Raw genomic sequence first — 23171 nt, 5'->3', positions numbered from 1 at the left:
AAGACATATGACGTCAAAAATAATTTGATCTTACTTGACCTACCTCCTGTATATGTGTTTCAATGTGATTGATTGTGTTGGAACGTATTTTCTGTTTTTTAATACTTGCTTATTTGGAATCATATTTTTTCCAAAAGCCAATATAATAAATTTTCCCTATTTTTTAGAAGTAAAAATACTAGTTTTTTTAAGTCACATATTTTTTTAAATCTACAAAAAAATATGAAACAATATGGTCGTGGATAGTAGCTTCGATGTTTTGAGTTGCGTTAGTTGACTTTGTGGAAGGCGTTTGTACAGCGAATTGTACACAGTGATCCTTATGAATATCTCCTTCTGGAAGGCGTCAGTGCTTGTCTTTGAGCGCGTGTCCTATAGGCGATTGCTCGTACAGCAAGATTACTCACTAACAACACGACCATCCCTCACAAACACAAACGACCACAAGCTATCCCAACCCTTAAACCTCAAATATTAATTTACAGCAACTTTTGTTGTATTACAAATATTTTTTATTAATTATTAAATTCATCAAAAAACATAAAACTTTAATATATTTAAATAAACGTATTTTTTTAATTAATTGTATTTGACTTAGCAAGGTTATAAGAAATATACCAAAGTTATTTTTATATATAAATAAAATCACATCACAAAATAAAATGTGCAAGTCTGGTCTTATAAATCCTTTTCGGTTTTATTTGATTCAAATTTGAGATCCTCCTGTTTTCCAGAGTTAAGAAAACTCTCTTAGTTTTTATAAGACAATGCACATTTGTTGAAGTGATTCGCGATGTTTTTTTTCTTAAATTTTTAACAATCGTGACGCATTGGTTACGATGGTCTTACTTTTGACATATAAATTTTAAAGCTTGCTTTTTTACGCCTAATTGAACCTTCTTATTTAACAAACAAGATTCTCCGTACATTTTGGCCGATTTTGGCTTATTGTAGGCAGAGCAAATTTGCCATGTCTGCGTTACAAAGAGTACGAGTTTGCTGTTGAAGTCGTTGTTAACAACGTTACGTGTACGTCGTGTTTCATAGTCGAATATATAGGTACGTGTAACGTGTAACTTCACGTATCCGACCGCTGCTGCACTGAACAATTAATTACACACAAAAACTAGAGCTTACCCTTTGTTTTCCGCGCTTGATATTTGCATACTTGGCCCAACCTGAAATGTGTTTGAGCGTATGCGCCATGTTACGGATTAGCAACGTCAATCGACAAAGAAAAACACGTAAATATGCGAATGACGCACTTATGTGATGAAAAATGTTGCTTTGACGCTCGTAACGAGCTGCCACTGCCTTTTTTTATTCGGATTCTCATCTGTATTCAAGTTAGGCTACTGTAATTGTTATTTTTTGTTTAGAGGCGAAAAGTTCAACGGCAATACGACATTAGAAATAATGTATAATTGATTTATTTATATGAACATAGAGATTTATAAATATTTTTTAGCACAGTGTGCCAAAAACACATCCCCTTTTAAATTGACAGGTATGTTATATATTTTTTAACATTGAAATGTTTATTGAATTAATATACATACAAAAATAAATGAAATCCTATTAGGAACAAAAAACATATTTAAGGATAAAACAGTTCTTCACTATAATTAGATGTTAACTGTCTTACCAAGAGATATTCCCAAATCTGTTTCTGAGTATTTTTAATTAATATTTGTAGTATTTATACTTTAAATTCTTTAAGAACAAATTTCAGATAAGACAAAAAAATATATACTCACGCAAACATAGTGCGAAGAAAGCTCGTATATCACAAACACAACACCTTAATTTTTTGCCGGCTCGTTTCGTGGCATAAACACAATGAATAATTTTACAGCAGGTAAGGCGACTGTGTAAATGAAAGTATAATTTACACAATCTTAGCACTAAATCATAATAATGGTCACCGCAAAGACACTATCTGGCAACGAAAGCGAAAGTTGCTTTTCACCCTCTTCCTGCGCAAAACATATTGCTGGCAAACTCCCTACTGGGCGTGCCATTTTAAAAATAGATAAGGTCATCGTGGTTTATTTATTAATTTAGGGAGAGAATTAGCGGTACTAGAAAATTGCACCTACTATTTAAAAGGTATCTTAATCAAAATCAACAATCTCTGTAATCACAGAGTTATGGAATCATTATCATAATTACTGTGTGCTTGCCATGCTTGCTTAAATGTAAACAATAAACGCGTTTATTTAATTACTTACAAAGTTTATTATTAAATAATTTAAATCAACTGAACAATTATTAATATAGTGATGATAAATACATATAAAAATATATGTTTTCATCAAAGTCGTATCAAAATCAAATTTGTAAGGGATCATAAGATTGAAGTGAAAGCAATTGCTTTTTTTCGTACCTAAACAGAGCCATGGCAATGATTTTGACACCCTTAGCAAATTTTTAATAGTTAAATGGCAAAAACAAGATTAAATAATACATTTTTTCTGAAAATAAATTATTATTTTAAAAATAAATTGTACAAAATGTATCTTTTTTTAAACAATAAAAAGCATTAAATTTTACAATGAGCACTTTATCGTGGTACTAATTTATCTTTTTATGTTTAAATTTAAAATATAAAAAAAAACACATTTAACCACTTAAACGCCAGTGACTCACTGGTGGTCAATTGTTGGTTTTTATTTAAACAAATTATTTTTTTAGACAACTTTACAAATTATTATTTTTAATTATTATTATACAAACTTAATGTATCAGTAAACCAAGTATTTTATATTTCTTTTTAGAAAGAGATACTGACACGTGAAATGAAATAACAGGTGACTCACTAAAAAGTCGCTGGCATTTAATATGTTAAAGTTTTATTTTCATTGCTTTTTGATTAGTGAAATCGTTAACAACATCACCAAAGTTCAAATTACACACTAATTTTTATTTGATCGATAAAAGACTTAAATTTAATGTAAATCTTGACTACTTGTAAATCTCAAATATTTTGTATTGTTTTTAATTTGCTGAATTTTTTTGGACCATGGCAATTTGTCGCTGGCATTGGCACTTAAATAATATTTATCTCAATTCCACTTACTCATTACATTAAAAATATCTATATGATAAGTAGTGCTAGAATCTATTTCTTTCAATGATTTTTTATTTAGTATTAAAAACATTTTAGTTAATTTATTAAATAGTTTTTTTATTTCTGAGTATGTTGCCTAAAATAGAACCCATTTTTCTTCTACTTGTTCTATTAATGATTTATTGTCTCTCTTCTGGTTTGATGTTAGTGTTCAATTTATCACAAAGATCAGCAACCTTTATGAAAATTGTATCTATGTATATTATTTTTTCGAAAATCTTTAAAATAATCGATAAGCCCTGGTATTAATTTCAACGATTTATAAATTATATTTAATTTATTGATTTCAGAGGTTAAAAAATATAAGAAATCTTTATATATATATATATATATTAATAAGTATACATCTGATGGTACAGAGATTTACCAAGTGAATGCGAATCAATAAAATAATCGTCGTCTTAAGACTGAAACGATATCCTAATATTGTTCATAAAATATTTTTGCTGCATTTGCTGTAGAGTACTATCTTGTATGAGTTTAAAGACTAATTTTAATATTATATACATTTTTTTCTATCTACTAGTAGATGAAGAAAATAAATTGAAAAGTCCTTGTTTAATATTGAAAAACTTTATAACATCAAAATTTACGGATGCTGAATAAACACCAACTAGATTTATACTTTGAGACTAACATGATAAATATATAGCGAGCCAATTATCATTTTATTATTTAACTCTTAAATGCATGATTTTTCCAAATATTTTTGTACTAAAATTAGGCTGAAAATATTTTTAAAAATAATTAAAAAAATATTTAGGCTTATTTGTGTACATACAAAAAATATTTACAAGTGGAAATTCTTAAAGCAATTTTTCTTCTTATTAAAACATAAGACCACACCACATTTTTCACACATTGTTTGTGAAATTCCATTGAATTTGGCATTTTGCATCTGTTCCTCTTGGTCTATATGGGCCAGTGTCTACAATTCCAAGTTTTGTTTATTTTATGCAACTATTACAAAAAATAGAAATCAAAAATAAATAAACGATGGTAGACTAACTTTCTTGGAGTATATAAATTAATTTAATTTAATTTTACATTCACTAGCACCAATGAAAATAAATGTTGAAATTCCCAAATATGTGACAAATCTGCAGCTAACGATTTCTTTTTAAATGGCATTATTACGCTTACAGGGACATCTATCGGAATAATTTGAAAATACAATGGCTCGGAGTTTGTCACACATATGTAACACTATGAAATAATTTCGTATTTTTTCATTTTGACTATCATAAAAATCTCTATCGAGAAAATCTGTTTAGATGCAATCCTCAAAGTAATATATTTTATGAAATAATTTTATTTAACTACTTATTATAGTGCTAATAATGTTTTTCTAACAATATAAGGGTAATGCAATTAAAAATAGAGTCAAGTGTAAAAGTTAATATTCTGTCATAACATAATTACGTCTCTAACAACAATAATAAAATAAAAATATTCAGAAATTATACTCATTTGACTAATGAAACGCGATAATCTCGTATTTATAATATTATAAGCATTTTTACTATATTTTTGTAGGACATATTATTTTTATAAAAAAAAATAATATTATCAAACTATGGTATTCGCGTTTTCCTCATAAAAAATATGCCATTATGATGTTAAAAGTATGAAAAAACGTTTTCATTCTTGAGCCACATTATATCCTAATGTCATTCCAGCGGATATAATTACTCGCGTGTCGCTAATGTGTAAAACTCTCTCATAATGAATTTGTGAATGTCAACCCTCATTATAGTTGAACAAAACTGGTTTTAGACACAAAGGAAGACTTCACTCCTTGAATATGTCATAGTGCTTACAGGTTTTTGCTCCATCGCGCGTTGAAATGTAACTAGAGATTACCTAAATTATTTTTAGATGAACTATTTTTTTTTATTTAAATTAACTTTATGTATCAGAAATATGACGATTAGTATTAGTACCAAAAATTCAGCTAAGTTTAAATTGATTACTGTCCAAATGTTAAAAGAGCTTCGTTAAACGCGTTTAATAAAGCTTTCTCTTATTCAACGCTGATCGCAAACTAAGCTTTTAATCAAAAAAGTGGAAAATTTATAAAGTAACTTTATTTTCTTATTTATTGATTTATTTAAATGAGATTTAAAGTCGCTTATTCGAGCTTTATAAATATTTATAATAGCTAGGGTTCGAAATGCAATATTTTATGGTTAAGAAGAATCGCACTATCTCTACAATAAAAAACGAGGATAGCCAAATAATGGTATTTAATCGTTAAAGAGAAGTATTAAGAATGCAAATTGTAAATACATATTATGTTATAAACCTTGTATTTTTTTTTGTCTGAAGTGAATTCGTGTAAGCTAAGACATCGTAAATTAACGTACATTAAAATTTGTTTGTACATCGTTAGGCGTTGCATAACATAATTAAGAAAATTTAGTAGGGACATAAAAGTCAACCCCTTGTATAGTTTACCTGCACTGAATCAAAGCAAACCTTTGCCTAATGAACGCCGGAAATCCTTTGGCTTTGATTATACCTCGATAAGTGGGGGAGTCTTATTGCCTTTGGGACGCTAAAACTAAACTAAATCCACCCCTCTTGAGTCGAACCGGCAAATTTCCACTAGAATAGGTGCGTGTGCTAATGGAATGACCAAAGGTGAACCGAGGTGTCGACCAAGTCAGCTGAGGTGGAAGGAAACACCACAAGGGACCGCGGTCACAGTAACGAGCCCTAACTGACCGCAATTCTCTCAAAGGCCGATTTGGCAGTGACCACCGATTCAATTGTCAGTACAATCTTAGAATAATGCCGCTTAAGATCGTAATTAACTCATTAAAGTCATTACTCACATACGGTGATTAAGCAGTCCTTCAGAAACTCGATTTCACAGATGTAGTATTTTTTTAGCACTGAAAAATAGTGGGACAATGTTTGCCAACAGCAACATAGTTAGGTCATATATTATTTCGCAAAAATTAATTTATTACAGGTAATCTATATTACAGGTTGCCTTGTGAAGCAAAGTTATTTTTTGCTCTTCGAAAATTATATGATAATAGATTGTTTTAATTTTATGTATTTTATGCATACCTAGAGTACTATAATACTATATCCTAATTATCATTCGGACATCAGCGACAGATTGATAATATCCTGCCATTTTCTTAATCTAGGCATTCTATCTTTTGCTCTTTTCTCCGACGCTTTCAAAGGCATTGGATCTTAACGTAACATAGCTCGAATTTAAAAATAAGAAGATTAAAAGGTTTAACATGTATTTTGATGTGTAATGCGCATTTTTTTAAGCAGCTGACAGCATATCTTTAAATTTTAATTTATAGTACTGCTTTTCCAATTGTTGTCATGTCTTTGAAATCTCACTAAAAATGCCGTTATAATCTATATGTATCTATACAAAAATCCAATTGTCACATTGTGTTGTTTAATTAGAAATAACCTGATAGCTACGTATGTAATTTAATTCGGAGAATGCATAGCATACTGTAGTCCAATTCTTTCCCCTCGGCACTTAAACGTCACCGGGACCCCTAGCCCTGGTCCAATGAGAATACACACACACATCTGCGTGCGAGGCAATCGCGTTTCTGACCCCCCTGTACACGTTTCTCGGGCAAGTTTATGACGTCGGCATGTGGCATACAAAACGCGGCTTAAGTGCGACCGACCGACTTAATATTCCGTTTGGCGCATCGATAACAGTCCGGCGAAACATTCGGACCCTACCATGAGCTTCCTTAAATTCACCTTTTCTCGTATGCAATCATAAAAGGAACGTACATACGTAGTAGACCAAACGACGCAGCCGGACTATGGACCTTGAATTACATTGTGCCGCTGATGTTGTCGAGGCAGCACTGTGACATGCAGAAACTTTTTTTGTGGATCCTTTTTGATCTCTAATGTTATATGGTACCATTTTTTCTCGAAATGAGACTTGATAATATTACAGCATAATAATACTTTTGATTGAAGAGGAATTGTCCTGGAAAGAAAAGGTGGAGCATCACGTTTACTATATATAATCTGAACGAGTTTCAGTTCAAACACTACGGTACTCTTTTCGAGCTTTAAACATATTTTAAATCGTGCGAATGTAATAAAAAAATATTTTTTTAAGTTTCATTTAAAACTAGTTGATTTATTGAGACGCCGTTTCAATAACATCTTGATAAAAGTGGATTATTAATTATTTAAAATAGCAGGTAGCTCGCTATAGTAAAATTCTGATACTATAATGACCTTATTTGCTGTTAAACATGTAGAAAAGATAAAATAAAAGTGTTTCGCTGGTCCTTCGAAACTTCGATAAAACGATCTTTTTGTGATTTTGGACCTTGGTAAAATATTGAAAGAAAAATCAGCTGCTTATTTGTGCTTTAAATGTTATTCCGGTTGATTTGGCATAGCTTCGCTTGTAGAAAAATTTTTTAAACACTTATTTATTCCAAATTGAAAGCTAAGTAACCTAGTATATTACATAAGTCTACTGTCATTTTTAGCCCTCGGTCATCTGGCTATATTTTATTTTCCTAATCTTATTGCATTTTAAATAATAGATTTTCAATCGGAAAAAATAGCCGACGCCTTCGTTCTATGATATTTGTAATCAAGGCGTATTCAGCAAAAAAATGCTTTAACATCCAGATTATTCACTGTTTTTTAGCTTTGAAACATTTATTGAATATCTGCCTAAATACGCAGTAAAAATTAATAAATGTAATTCATGAGAGCCTTAAAGCAAGTTATATAACTACGGGTATTCCTAAGAGAGTAGTGGGTTAATCAGTCACATAAATTTTTCGTAAAGTAATCAGTATTAAGCCACTTGTCATAGTAACAATATTATTATTACTGGGAAAAATAAATACTAAGATAGCGAAATTCTATGTTACTGCTAATTAAATACATATAATAATTATAATGTCAATGAAGTTAGTTTTATCAAATCAAATATAGCATTAAATATGTTCATTTTCAAAGAAAATTTGTGATTTAGAAAACCGGAGGTGTGAATTTGTATAATAATATTCCTAGCACAATCCAAAAAAATAAAAATCTGATTATATTTATATTGTGTTATATGTTTGCTTAGTGTTAAAATTAACAATATTGTCTAAATACATTTATAAAATATATAAATAAATAATATATTTTTTAGTGTTTTCGCTCTTTGCGAATTTTACAGTATGTTTGACTAACCAAATATGGCTAGAAAGAGTGCTTAAAATCTTAAAAATATTCCAGTAATGTGTGCTGTACCTTGTATAAGTATTTATTAAAATTTTATTTTTAATATACATACTTAAATAAAGAGTATTCCACCCTATTATGTTCCATAATATAATATCATTTACTAATCGCCAAAGTGTGCATATTTTTATTTATTAAAAATAGATACTGGCAATGTTAGAATTTTATTTTGAAATAAGCGAAAAACCAAAATAATTAGTACATTTTCAGAAGTAATATATAAATAATTACATAATATGGTTACTTTTTTATCCGCAAAATTTGAAATAATATTTATTAATAGTAATTGGAAATATTAGATAAGATTAAAACGTTTGATCAAATAATGTTATCTTCACCTTGATACTATCTGTCGATTTTTAATTTTCTTACAATTGTACAATCAATCGTTCTTTGTACATTCGTTGCCAACAGTTATTTTCAATTCGTTATCCATCAGTTACGGTAAAAGAAGTTATAGTTACGCAAAAATGGTTTGTGACTCCTTGTGGTTATCAAGAGAACTATATCGCAAACGACAGTGACATCATTCAAAAATTTCAATTCGTCCGAATTAGTGGTCGGAAATGTTAAAAAACCGCTACAGCGAAATGTGGGAGTCAATTTTGGAGGACTGTCTCACGGAACACGGCTACATGACATTCAGACTAGACATGTCCGAAGAGAAAAAGTTGAAAAAGTGCAACGGATCCATGATTTCGGTGACGGTCGAAGGTAGGAAGGAGAGAGAGTTCAAGATAGAGCATTACATTTTAAAAACCAAGTTAGAAACGGAAGATAAAAATGAAATGTTTGCTACTGAATCATACGTGTATAATCAAGTGCTGCCAAAGTTCAAAAATCTACAAAAAGACCTTCCCGAGAGTTACAAGATCGGATTTCCGACCTGTCTGAAAGCGTGCGACCAGTACGTGATCATGGAAGACTTGACGATGAAAAACTTTGTGGTCGACTCGGTATTAGATTACGAAAGAGTCGCCTTTGCCTGCATGGAACTAGCTAGATTCCATTCATTATCGATGGTTATGAAGCAACAGCAACAGGAAGATTTTAATAATATGAAGAACTATCTAAACAAAGAAGTATTTCACTACATTGAAATAAATGAAACTAATTTAAATAGACATCTAAAGCAAATATTAGAAGCCATCAACAGTACTACTTTAAAAGATATACTGCAAAACTCTAGCAAAGATTTAGTTCAAACAGTCAACAAAATACAAAGCAACGTTGATGATAAGCATTTCGTAATTACACATGGAAATTACTTTTACAAAAATATATTATTTACATGCGACGAGGTCAGTGCTTTATCCTATAAATATGCATATCAAATAACCTCAAACTATATACATATATTTATTATTTAATTTCAGGACGACGAACCTTCAGATATGATCATGCTGGACTTTCAGATGTCTTGTTATGCCTCTCCAGTTCTGGACTTCTTATATTTACTCTTTACTTCAGCTCAAAAGAACGTGATAATGCAGTACGAGAGACTCATAGACGTTTATTACGACTCCATCAGGATGTTCTTAAAAAAATTTCAGTGCAAAATCGAAGAGTGCTATCCCAAGCAAGCGTACTTGAATGATCTTAAAAAGTACTTTCCGTGCGTGTTTATCAAATTGTTATATACGGCTGGAGATATTTTTGAAGAGTGCGATTTTGATGAACGAATATCTGAAATATTTGAATGTATCTTTGAATTAAATCTGATATGATCGTATTTTCTGGCACAGTGATATATTTTTTTTAATAACTACTATTTCGTTTTTGAGATTTTTAATATAAAATTTATAGCTTTTATTTATGTACGTTCCTCAAATTAAATACAATAAAAATATACTATTTTAATTAATATGAATAGATACTGGATTATTTTAAGAAGTTAAATTTGATTTTCTTACAAAAATATTTTATTTGTGAAGGTTTTAACATCTACAAAACAGACCTCGTGACCAAATAATTGCGTTATTAATTGAAAATATTGTGCCCGCGAAATACTATTACTTGTTTTAAAAGAACGTACGCATTACTATTTTTTGAACATTACTATTGTTCTTCAACTCTTTGGTTACCGATCGACGGGATCATCTGAACCGTTTCTCTTAAGGCGTGAACACATCTCGGGTGTGTTCAAAAAGCGATCGACGACTGCTGCTCACGATTATTATCGATGGTCTTCCGTTATCACCATCTATATTGGTGTCATATAGACTGTTTTTTATATAAAGACGTGAACACATTTTGGAAGTGTGCTCAAGAAACAATGCAGTTAGTTTATAAACATCGTTATATACGATTCGCAAGAACTGTATCAAACGATCAATATTAAATATATGACAGTAATTCCAAGAGTTGCATTTTGATACGATACTATTTCAATAATGTATTATATTATGTGAACTGTTATCGTATTTACAGGCGTCTATTTGAAAGTAAAATTATATCCAATAGGTCTCTAAACCCAAAAGTGGTGACCTACCAACGTGATAAAAACACTGAAAGTGACGACCCTGACGATATAAAAAAAAACACTGAAAGATATGTAATGCAATAAATATATAAAATGATCTAAGTTAGGTGCAAAATAAAAATATTTTTGAACTAAAATGCAAAATTTTATTAATTATGGCTACAAAGTCATGCATCTTCAGCCGAAAAATTTAATAACAATCATAAAAAACTGTTCTAAAATATTTGTATTAGATCAACATATATTATAATAAAAAAAATAGTAAAATAACCAATAAACAAATATTTTTTCAAGCACATGCATTAGAATTTTTTAAATGTATATGTTATGATTTAATACTTTTCAACGTTTGAAAACTTGTGATTGAAACATCTGTAGGTGGGGGTAATGACCGAACAAGCGCTAGTTGCATTCTATCCGCGTTCCCACGAAGACGTAACACAGCTGGGTCACGAGATGAGTACACTCGAAACAGAAAGAGACTTTATAGCCAAAATCGTAAAGGGAAGAGGTTACGCCGATTTCAACATCACTTTTACTGGCGGCACGGGACAAAAGAATTACTTTGGCTCGATACTCCGAGCGACTGTTGATGGCTTTAAAAGCGGAGAACGAACCAAGGAGGAATTGTTATTAAAAACGCACAGTGATTCTCCAGAAAGAAATCAGAGAGTAAAGATCGAAGAGAAGTTCAAAAGAGAAGCGCTGATGTACAATGAAGTCATGAAAGAATACAAAAAGTTGCAAGAAATCATTGATTTTAAAGAAAGATTGAAATTTCCTAAGTGTTACTATGCAGACGATCGGTGGTTAGTGCTCGAGAATCTAAAGGACTATAAAAGCATCGATGATAAGGCTGTACTTAATTTTGATCATATGGTGATGATGATGGAAGATTTGGGAAAATTCCACGCGCTGTCCTTCGCAATGCAGCATAAAACACCAAACAGGTTTTTGGATTTTAAAAAAGAGTTGCAAAGACCGAACATTGCTTGCGAACTTAGGCGAAAATTTATCGTTGAAAAGGTTTGGGATTGGACCATCGAATGCTTGGAAGATCCATTGAAAAATAAATTGATTAATAAGAAAGAAGTACTTTTGAGTGAATATAAAGATGTAAAAGACAGTGAATATTTTGTTATATGTCACGGAGATTACAATTTTAGAAACGTGCTGTTCAAATACGATACTGTGAGTATACATCTTGGTTCTATTTATAGATTCTCATAACAATAGTTTAGAAATTCTACTCTCTTACCTGGTAAAGAAGTAGTAGGAAAAACCCACTTTGATGCAAAAAGGTCGCAGTAGTAGTAAGGTTGAGTATTTTTTTATGTAGATAAATATCTTATCAATAGAGCTTGGAGTTCTTTTGATGCACAGCCACTAGACCTTCACGATGAAACCACATGTTAGTTCGTTCCTTTCAATTCAATAATATATGATATACATTATTTAAAAACGCAAAATACGACCTATAGCTAAATTAATAAGTATTAGCGTAAATTCTTTAGTTTTTTTTAATACAATATAATATTTTTACAAAATTAGAAACATGAATAAATTGTGTAATAAACTGGTTTAGCGAATGACGGATCTGGCATTGATGCTAATTCCATGTAAAGCAAATAACAACCTTGCATTAGAATTAAAACTGGTTACTAAGGAAACTGTCATTAATTTTATTTTATATTATAAATCATGGTCCCTTAACACTAACAATTTAAAATGAGTGGTGTAATTCAGTGGAATATATAATCAAGTAAAACAAATGTTTGAGAATCACATCATAAGCAAAAAAAAATATTTTTACGTTTCAGTTGGTTTTGATTAAAAATAATTAAAATAATAAATAGAAACATAATTATGATTGCATCCATTATACAAGTTATGGTCATAATTATTGCTGATTCTGTCCTGGCTCAAACCATCCAGCTCCTTAATACTCGCTAAACACAACGTGTTTAGCAATAGTTATGACGAGCTGATACAGTTCATGTGGGATGATTCACAGCGTCGCTCACAAATTGTTATTTTTGATTCATGTTGACCGTTATGACGCATTGGGCTTGTTAAGCCGTGAATTATTTTAAAATAAATAAATACAAATCAACACTACTACATAGTATTTAAATTTTTTTAAGTGCATACAAAAAAAATACGCTTTAAAATTTGTCTTATTAACAATTCTAAAAAAAATCTTTTGTCGTGATATTGTAAACATGAATCTCGACAATGGTCTAAGTCCAATATTTACATTTGTATACAATGTTTACTTTTTTGCCACAAAATTAAAATACAAAATTTATATGTTAATTTACATGTCAGTTTAAGCATCGGTATTTTTTACGTAATTTTTTTATAATAGATTTATAGTTAAAACTCATCGTTTATGATTAATTATAATAAACTTTGATACATAGTACATATTTATATATTAATGCTTGAATTTTGTTTCCACAAATATTAAAAAATATTTTTTTTGTAAAAATATTAATAAAAACCTATTTTTCCAAATAAATCTCTCAATAAAATAAAACTTTATATATAGTAGATAATTATATTATACACCTTTTTGTAACAATGTTAATACAATAATTTAAAAAAAGCCTAAGACTATAGCTTTAAATAAGTTAAAAATGTGCTGTTATATAGTCTATTATAATCAGCCTTGAAGGTGCAACCAACATAATAAAAATGATAAGCTGATAATATTTTAAATCAAGATCATAAATATTAGGAAAATATAACAATAAGTCAATGGTCCATCTAGCTAGGGATTTTTTACTTACATATTTGTTACATATTAAACACCCATACATGTACAGCAATTAATAAATTTCATTGTTTTAGAAATCTAAGCCTGAGTGCATGAGAATGATCGATTTTCAACTGTCGTACATCACATCTCCGGTAGCTGACTTAATCTTCGCAATTTTCTCATCGACCGACTCCAATTTCAGAAGACAGCATTTCGAATCGCTGCTCAACCATTATTACGAATCTCTGGCGAAATTTCTCTCGCTCTTGAATTGCGACGTAAACGTTTGCTATCCAATGGACACTTTCAAGAAGGACTTTTCCAAGTATTTACCTTGCGAATTCGCCACAATTCTAGTGGTCCTGCGACTGATGTGTTTGGCGTTTAAAGATGAAAATAAACCCGCAAAAAAATCTACAGGATCCAGCACCATTTTAGAATATAACTCAGACGAAGCGGAAGATGCATTCAAGAAGAAAAGCAATGAGGTGATCAAGGACTTTTTTCATTTTGGATATTTGTGATGAATCATTGAAATAAAATAAAGACACAAAATATAAAAATAGCTGTAATTTTCATTAAATATAAATAATAATACTTTAAAATACTCATAAACGACTTTTATTTTTGTCCTGCACTTGCTGATACATATTAGTCCAGAACTCATATCGTTCTTTATCTGGATCGACATCAGGTTTTAAATCAAATCCAATGTCTAAGTAATTAGCCTCAGTGGAAGTCATAGGTTTCCATTTGACTGATATTAATGAATCATCAGCGGGTGTTGGATTCCTACAAAATTTATGTTTTATAAAATCAAGTTTATGCAAAAAGTAACAGTAAAAAATACTTACGAATGTTTAGCAAAGTTAGTCCATAGTCTAACAATGCGTTTCACAGCCTTCCATTCTTCAGAATCAGGCTCAATGTTTACGAAAGTCTTGAATATGTAAAACAAATCATCTGCATGACTAGCGCCCTTGACTTCCGAATATCCAGATATGGTCTTCATGAAATTGAGATTGCTCTCAGCAGAAAATTTATAGAAGTATACCGGCGATTTAGCAGAATAAGCTATTGTTCTCGCTAATTTCTGCACTCCATAATTAAACACATAGTCGCCTTCCATGGCTATTACTTTATCGTGGACAGATTCATCTCCAATCAGTTTATCTCCTACATAGAACTTCCTCATGTTTTCTCCTAACTGTTTCAACAGTTCAGGAGAAGCGACAGCAGCTATATCTTTAGGCACCTTTTTAGTAAAATCATGGTGAATTTGCTTGGATCTTTTGATTGCTTCTTTCATGAAAACAATTCCTTCTCCACTGTTGTAGCCCATCAGAATGGGAACATCAGCAAATTGTTTATTTTTTAAAAGCTTCTCTGGCGCCTCTGATAAGAAGCACTCTTGACCAAACTCCTTTTCTACGACTGGAGTAAACAAAATTGGCAAGCCTCGAAACTTTTCTGATTCCGTAGCAATTGGATAGCTTGTCTTCGCTAATTTCATTGCAGGAAGGCTTCTCAAGCCCGAAAGCAATACGTCAACATTTTTCGTATCTATTCCAAATAGTTTACCTAAACGAAACCCTCTTTCTAGACAATCATGTTGAATCGTCCATTCGTTCAAGAAGCATCCGCTCTGCGATATAACCTTATGGAACAACCCTTTACTCATCGGGGACAATAAATGATAAGTCGCACAAGCTCCACCAGCGCTTTCTCCAAAAATCGTCACATTATTCGGATCACCACCAAACTTTGAGATGTTTTCTTGGACCCACCTTAGCGCCAAGACTTGATCTTTGATTCCAGCGTTTCCAGGCACTTCTTTATTTTCCAAATTCAAAAATCCCAATACTTCTAGTCTATAGTTAACTGTGACTAAAATCACTCGATCGTCGACCAAGTAATCGGGGCCTTGTATGAAAGAATCTCCAGAACCTGATTGAAAACCGCCTCCGTGGAACCACACCATGACAGGTAGTGTAGTTGCGTTCATGTTTGGCGTGTATACATTCAATGATAAGCAGTCTTCATCACCTTCTATCATTCCACCGGTGGTCATGTCCCATTGAGGACACGATGGTCCATGATCGGAAGCGTTTTTGACTCCTTCCCATTTCTGAGCAGGTTTAGGATCCTAATAAAATACACATTGATTAAATGTTAAGTATGCTTTCATTATTATAATTAATTGAATGTTTGTCGTTCAGAATTTCCGAGAAATACGAAATATGTTGAAATGATACTATTAATGCGGTGGGCGATTATATATAATACATACGGGGAATTCACCCAATTGAATCTTCTTATGCAGGATTATACAAATAGGATTAAAACTATCTGGAAGCCTAATAATATTGGTGATATTCTGTATGGTGGTTCAATCTTTATTACCGGAAGGGAAACAATTTAAGAAACAATACCAGTTTATCGAATTCTTATTTTTTGTAAGCCCCTCAATCGAGTATGACCGTGAGAAAATTAATAACGTTATATTTTATAAAGTAAGACAGTACAGAAACTTAACAAATAAAAATAATAAAAGATTTTTTTAATACTTTTTTTTAAAAAATGCTCTAAATATATGCAAATAAAATTTAACCCTTATAAAAATTATTTTTTATGTCTAAATTATGAACGATTGAATTTAGATATTATTACAAAATAAGTTAAGTACAATAAATTAATTTCAAACATTTTTTTTAAACAGATATTTTTTGTAAAATTTAAAGCTAATAATATAATAAAATATTTAATAAAATGAAATATATATGTGTCAAAAAAATAAGCATTTTATATGTTAAATCTGTATCCATATTTTTTATTCGATAAAGATTGACACCTAATTTTAATATAATTGGTTATTAAACATTTTTAGTAGATCATAAATAAAAACACGTATTTTTTGTTGAATAGTCTCTTAACACAATATTATATTTATATAAATTATAATATACAACGATTTGCACTTTGATCTGTCACAAAGACAAGATAATTTGATTATTATGTAAAACAACAAGATCATTTGATTATTATCTAAATTAATTTACGTGTACACTACAAAATTGAGCGAATATTTTTTTTATTTTTTATTTCTATCTCATACATTTAAATTTTTCCATATATTCTATTTTATTAATAAAAAAAATGGATCAACAATTTTTCGATAACACTTTATATGTCTTGTATTTAATAGATACATATTTAATTTATATATATATATATATATATATATATATTGTAAGCTAGGTTTGGCGCTCTTTGTAATTATAATGATTTTTTGATGCAGAAAAAGTATTAATGTATGTACAATAATTACATTTTTGTTAACAAGTATAGTTTTTCATATTTGACGAAATTTTGCTTAGATTTATAAAAAAAACCGCACGAAGATTTGTATAATTAATATAATCTACAATATTATATATGTAAAGTACAATATAATATATGTAATACACTGATTTATTATATTTATATAAAAATGTTTAATTTTTTATTAGTTTTTATATATAATTTTAATAAATAGCAACAAAAAAACGGTAGAATAAATTTTATAAACTTAATAATATTTTAATAAATGACAATTTCGAGAGAAAACTATACAAAACAATTGTTTTTTGTATAAATTTTAATTTTTATAAAATATTTTTAATATAAAATGGATCTCAAAATTATTGAATATAAAATATCATATAATCAACAATACATTTTTTGCTACAAAATTAGTCTACAACAAAATTTTTATCATTATTGTAAATCTTTTATTAAAATAAGTTACAAGAAGCACAATCCAAAACCACTCAGTGAGTAGTGGGACATCTGACTCTGTAAATCAGTGACATATATTGTAATAATTATAAACTATTATTACAACTTACAATCAATAAATAGCATGAATTTATTTAAATTATTTTTCTTGAGAATAGGATAATCTAGGAAAACCTAGTCCGGGATGATCCATCAGAAATATAATTATATATAATCATTAATCCTAGATACATATTAATCATGATATGTTATCTTAATAGAAAAAATGCATATATTCAAATTCTAAGTTAAAAATTATAGACGTATATAAAAAAAAATATGTTTTAATATTATTATAAAAATTAAAATTTTGATAAAAATAATTTAAGAACGCCTGTATTTATTTTGGCAGCAATTATTTAATAAGAAACATAATTATTTTTGATATAGTAGTTACACAAATTAACAACCACCGCAATCGACAGTTTGTCAAAAATGTATAGATTTTTAATGATATAATTATTAACTGACTATATAATAATAATATCACTAACCATTTAATTTAAAAGTTACCGGCCATTTAATATTTTTTATGCATTATTATACTATTGAACTTTAATTATTATGAAGTGTCGTGAGTATTCAAAGTTCGCGCTTATATACTCTTTGGATATAGAGGAGACGCTTTGGCCAATGCGATACTTCAGGGCAGAAACAGACCATATTATTGTCTGTAACTTTTCCTACATGACTCATGATGACATAAAAAATGTATAACAGTTTAAAAAATTAGTGAGATCAAAAATGTTTTAATATATAAATAAAATTAAAAATTTACATAATATTTTTATTACGTTTATTGCCATTTATGCGATTTTTTAAAAACACGATTACTGCCGTAATTTAAAACATGAACATAAAAAAGATCTTGCATGTATCTTGGCTAAGTTTGTTAGCCTTTTTATCTAAACGGCGACTATTTAAAGCATTAATTTAAAAAAAAGGGAATAATTTAAAAACGTTTCAAAATAGGAATTAAAATAAAAATTGTGTTTTCTACGTATTTTGTCATTTATGTGGGATATAGCGAATTTCGTAAAAACGAAAACTACGATAGTTTAAATCATATCGACACATACCCTATTTACGTTAACACAGTCAGTTCATGTTATTCATATTTGAGAAAGAGATAGCAAGTTTGGGTTTACACCTCTATAGCTTTAAAGCACACGATACTTGATTGATAAATATAAAAAATATAGTAATAATTTTAATTTCTATAAATTTGCTCAAAATATAAACCGGAGTAATGATAAGTATATCGAACGTATATCAGTATCGTGTGCTTTAGAGCTAATTGTAGGGGCGTAAACCCAAACTTTCCATCTTTCTCAATTAAGAATAATGACGAAATGGATAGCTTTCGAACTTACTGTGTTAACGCAAATAGGGTATACATAGATCTGGTTAATATCTCGACTGAGTTCGTTAGTTAAAAAAAATCGCAATGTTGTTAAAAAATAGCAATTATTAAGCAAATCAGTTATAAAAAAATCTTAAAAAAAAAAGTAAAAACCGTTTGGAAGTTGAAATTAATTTTTTTTTTATAAATTGTAATATAGTTTTTTTTTAAATCTTGGAAAAAAGTCAGGACATAATGAATATTATAGAAAATAAAATTATAACAAAACTAAGATGAAAAACTGTTTTTACACTTTTATATACATTATTCTTACCGTCTTTGTCGAACAGATTTATAATTGAACCGTTCCTATGAATTCTCTAGCTAATTTACTATTGAAACAGACAATATTATTGTTAATACAGAAAAATTATCTAATTTGCTTCTTTTTAATTTTTATTTATTACAACAATATTAGGCAATATTAATAATAATACCGAATTTAATGTTACCAAAATGCACTTAAAATTAAACACAATGATTTTTTAGGGTATGCTTAATACAATATTATCACATAATAACTCATATCTATTATTAATAATTTTTCTAGCAACCTAATATTTTAGTTGACTAGCTAACTTGGGCGGTTTTATGCTACTTTAGTGTATTTTATTGATTTGATTATCATAATATGTGTATGTATCATATATGTTAATGCAAGTTATGTAAGTAATACATTGTGGATTTTTAAATATGCGAACCATTTGCTACTTGTATATGTATTAGTAGTACCGTATGAAAATGTCACTGTTTTACATATAACATTTATTGGCTTTAGCAAGCCTCTTTGTTTTTTATTACAACAACAATCTTCAGCCGTTATTGTGCAGTTCATAGTGGATGATTCATTTGCAATCCCATCATACCGACAAAAGCGCCTTTTTAATGTTAGTTTTGGTTTAGCGGTTGGTTTTGCTACCTGCCTTTTAAAAGCCAATGTTTCTTACGGCTTTGGTTACAGTACATTACCCACATATTGTTCTCAATTAAAAGATGTTAAATAATTTGCAACTTTTCTGCTAATTCAAGAAGGTTTTCACACATCTGTACGTGCACAGACTTGTTCTCATCGCATAAATCATGATACACCATATTTTTTTTAAATATTCCTGCATGCTTGACCATGAGTAATATGTTAAATTGATTTGATCATATTGCAACTTCGCAAAAATTGTTTGTTTGAAACAAATCCTATCATTTTATAAAAAAATAAATGCCGTCCTAAATGTGTGCTAACCGATAAAATAAAAAAGACGTGTTAACAACTCGTTAGCTGAAGCGCAACTGATGATCAAAAAAGACTATTGAAAAACAGTGACATTTTCGTCCAATTTATACGTTAATATAATACATACATATGTATACTACATATTTAAAATAAATATAATTTACCTGAAATCTCTTAAGGAAAGTAGCGTACGGTATTCCTTTGAAACTAGAAAACTCAGTTCCAGAAACAGTTGTTTCTAGAGTGCCTTCCAGTTCTCCTTGTGAAACACAAACTCTAGCCATGGTGCTCTATAAAGATAAATAAACAACAGGTGATCAATCGTACCAAAACAAGAAACAACACAAATCGACGACGGCGATATTTATACTGATAATTGTACCGACAGTCGACCAAAGTCTAAAGGTGTGACGTCACATTTCAATGACAAATTGTTTGCAAAAACTGGTTTTAACTTATACGATTTCATTATACATGCATTGTAGTTTTTCTATGATAGAACGTAATGAGCAAACTGTGGATAGCAGTTTGTTTACACTTAATTCACGTGACATTGTTGACAGTCGTACTTACGTTAAATCTCGAAATCCATGCCGAAAACGATGTCGATATCTTCCTCTGACCGTGTTTTAAGATGCTGAACATGTTTGCAGCCCTTTTCACCGTTTAAATTCACTTGTCCGATGATTACGGTTTATCTTGAACGGACATAACCTACATGACTGTGTACGTCAGATGAGATAAGCGGGTTATGCGCATGCGCGAGCTGACGGACGATGTTAGCGCCTCTGGCGGCGGTTGTTGAACTAAGATCACGAACTAAAATCACACTTTCATTTATTGAAATAAAATTTAAATAACTTATGGCATAAATTATGCTCCCCCACATATTAGCAAATTTCGAGGTTGGTCGTAAAAATATCAGCCGTGGTGAAAGGGTTAATACAATATGAGTTTTAAAAAACTATTATAGAATGAATATAAAAATACAAAGTACTTCAATTAACAAAAAAAAAATATAAAATAAAAATATCCATTGTTATTAAAAAATATATGTATATGAGGTAAGGTGATAAAATTATAATTTGTACAAATGAGAAAAAAATAGTAGTAAAGTGTGAATAAGAAAGATTTAAAAAGAGTAACATATAAAGATCAGACACCTATTGCAGAACTTTTACAGAATGAAGAATCTGCTCTAAGTAGATACATGCATAAATTACTTACCAAGTATGACATCCGTCATACTTGGTAAGTAATTATAACCTAACTAAAGAAGTAACAAAACAAATTGAGAAAACTGTAAGAGAATAACAATTCTAAATGGGGCCTATAAATTTGTTCACTATAATTATGAAGCTCTAAGCTATGATCAATGTTTCTTCTAAAGCAAGATGGTTTCTGGGTGGAAAATCAATAAATAAATATAAATAATCAATTTATTGGGAAAATCTGTTTTGAAATTTATCTTATATTATTCTCAGTTTTATAAATAACTTTGAATAACATTAAAATGTCATGTTTAATTCATATTGTTAGGTATAAATCAAAAATATAATAATATAGATACGATAAAATATTGTACTTTATTTTTATACACATGAAAATTGAACATTGGTTAATATTTGTATATTTTTTTATTTTACATTAACATAAACGTTTTATTTTAAATACAAAATGTGTTTTTTTACACAAGTTAATCAATCATACATTAACATAATAACATAGCAAAACTCAAACTTGTATTAAAAATATTTTTAAGAAATAAAATTGTTTTTATAGTTTTATGTTTTCACGTATATACTTCATCCAAATCAATTCGTTTTTCTAATTATATACATGACTTAATTTTTATTATTATTATTATGAATTGATATTATTATTTTACGTTATTGCCTTCTTCATTTGGGAGATCTTGTCTATAATTTACTTGATTTTAATTTCCCATCGCTCAAAATATTTTTATTCAAGATTTCAAAAGATTTTTAATTAATTTGCGATTGGTTTAAGACCGTAAGCAATATACTTTATTTGTGTTAATATAGTCAGTTCGAAAGATATTCAATACATCATTATTCATAATTGAGAAAGAGATGGCAGATTTGTGTTTACGCCCCTACTATTACCTCTAAGGCACACGATACGGATATACGTTCGATATACCTATCATTACTCTGATATAAAAAATATAATAATGATTTTCTTTTCAATATATTTTTTTAATTTAAACAAGAGTATTGATAAGTACTATATCGAACGTATATCTGTATCGTGTAGTAGGGGCGTAAACCCAAAATTTCTATCTCTTTATCAATTATGAATAATCATAAAATGGATTGCTCTCGAACTGACTGTGCTAACGCAAATAGATTATAGTTAAAATTGTGCACGTATGTCAAAAGGTTTTTATTGATTTTATATACTAGGACAGATTTATAAAAATGTAATCACCATACAAAATTAAATATTACTATCACCACAAAAGATAATGTACTAATTAGAGATTGCTTATCAAATATACTCATACATATAATGATATGACAGTTGACCCGTTTTTTTATATTAAGTCAGTACAATGCTTATTATATTATATAACTTGTTTCTATGAAAGTTAAAGTAGATAACCAACACTTCATATTTTCAGCATAAGTAGAAAATATCCTTTGTTCTAACCCTTCATGTATGAAACTTGATCTTGCGACCCTTTTTGACGAATACAAGTGAAGTATTATATATCAAGACTTGAGATTTTTCTTTTGTGATAATTTTGTATGCTTCTAAAATATAATTTGATAGCTATTTATAATAAAAAAAGTAAATATAAAAACCGCATATTTCCGACCCTAACCACAGTCAACAATAACAATGTTAGTTAAAATGACACATATAAATTTACAATACGATTGTATATAAAGAAATACATTAAATAAGTAAACATATTACACACATACATACGTATGTACTGTACCCATGTTTTCGAAGATTTAGAAAATGTTTTCCCACGCAGTGCCGTTGTATACAGGCTTCCGCGAAACACAATTTCGAAACAACTGGATTACACTATACCCTTCACACTTCCGCTGAAACCTGTGG

At 29.4% G+C, this 23171-nt stretch overlaps 3 protein-coding genes across 3 annotated transcripts; 2 read left to right on the top strand and 1 right to left on the bottom strand.

Moving 5' to 3' along the window:
- The first annotated feature begins 8857 nt into the window (after positions 1-8857).
- LOC148227763 (uncharacterized) lies at positions 8858-11008 on the top strand. The gene is made up of 2 exons (XM_088202030.1): positions 8858-9690; positions 9766-11008. The coding sequence occupies exons 1-2, from the start codon at positions 8956-8958 to the stop codon at positions 10114-10116; spliced, it is 1086 nt and encodes a 361-aa protein (XP_088058156.1). The 5' UTR covers positions 8858-8955; the 3' UTR covers positions 10117-11008.
- Positions 11009-11258: 250 nt separating this feature from the next.
- Positions 11259-14247, top strand: LOC148227762 (uncharacterized). Its single transcript, XM_088202044.1, has 2 exons — positions 11259-12062; positions 13725-14247. The coding sequence occupies exons 1-2, from the start codon at positions 11259-11261 to the stop codon at positions 14154-14156; spliced, it is 1236 nt and encodes a 411-aa protein (XP_088058170.1). The 3' UTR covers positions 14157-14247.
- On the bottom strand, positions 14183-20804 carry LOC148227761 (esterase FE4-like). Its single transcript, XM_088201613.1, has 4 exons — positions 20652-20804; positions 20243-20368; positions 14487-15778; positions 14183-14424 (listed from the first exon to the last, which is right to left on the bottom strand). The coding sequence occupies exons 1-4, from the start codon at positions 20721-20723 to the stop codon at positions 14241-14243; spliced, it is 1674 nt and encodes a 557-aa protein (XP_088057739.1). The 5' UTR covers positions 20724-20804; the 3' UTR covers positions 14183-14240.
- Positions 20805-23171: the final 2367 nt, after the last annotated feature.

The sequence above is a fragment of the Plectrocnemia conspersa genome, unplaced genomic scaffold (assembly GCF_051122295.1).
Source record: "Plectrocnemia conspersa isolate PC_06_02 unplaced genomic scaffold, ASM5112229v1 ptg000013l, whole genome shotgun sequence".
Classification (NCBI taxonomy): domain Eukaryota; kingdom Metazoa; phylum Arthropoda; class Insecta; order Trichoptera; family Polycentropodidae; genus Plectrocnemia; species Plectrocnemia conspersa.
This window is presented reverse-complemented; position numbering and strand designations above follow the sequence as displayed.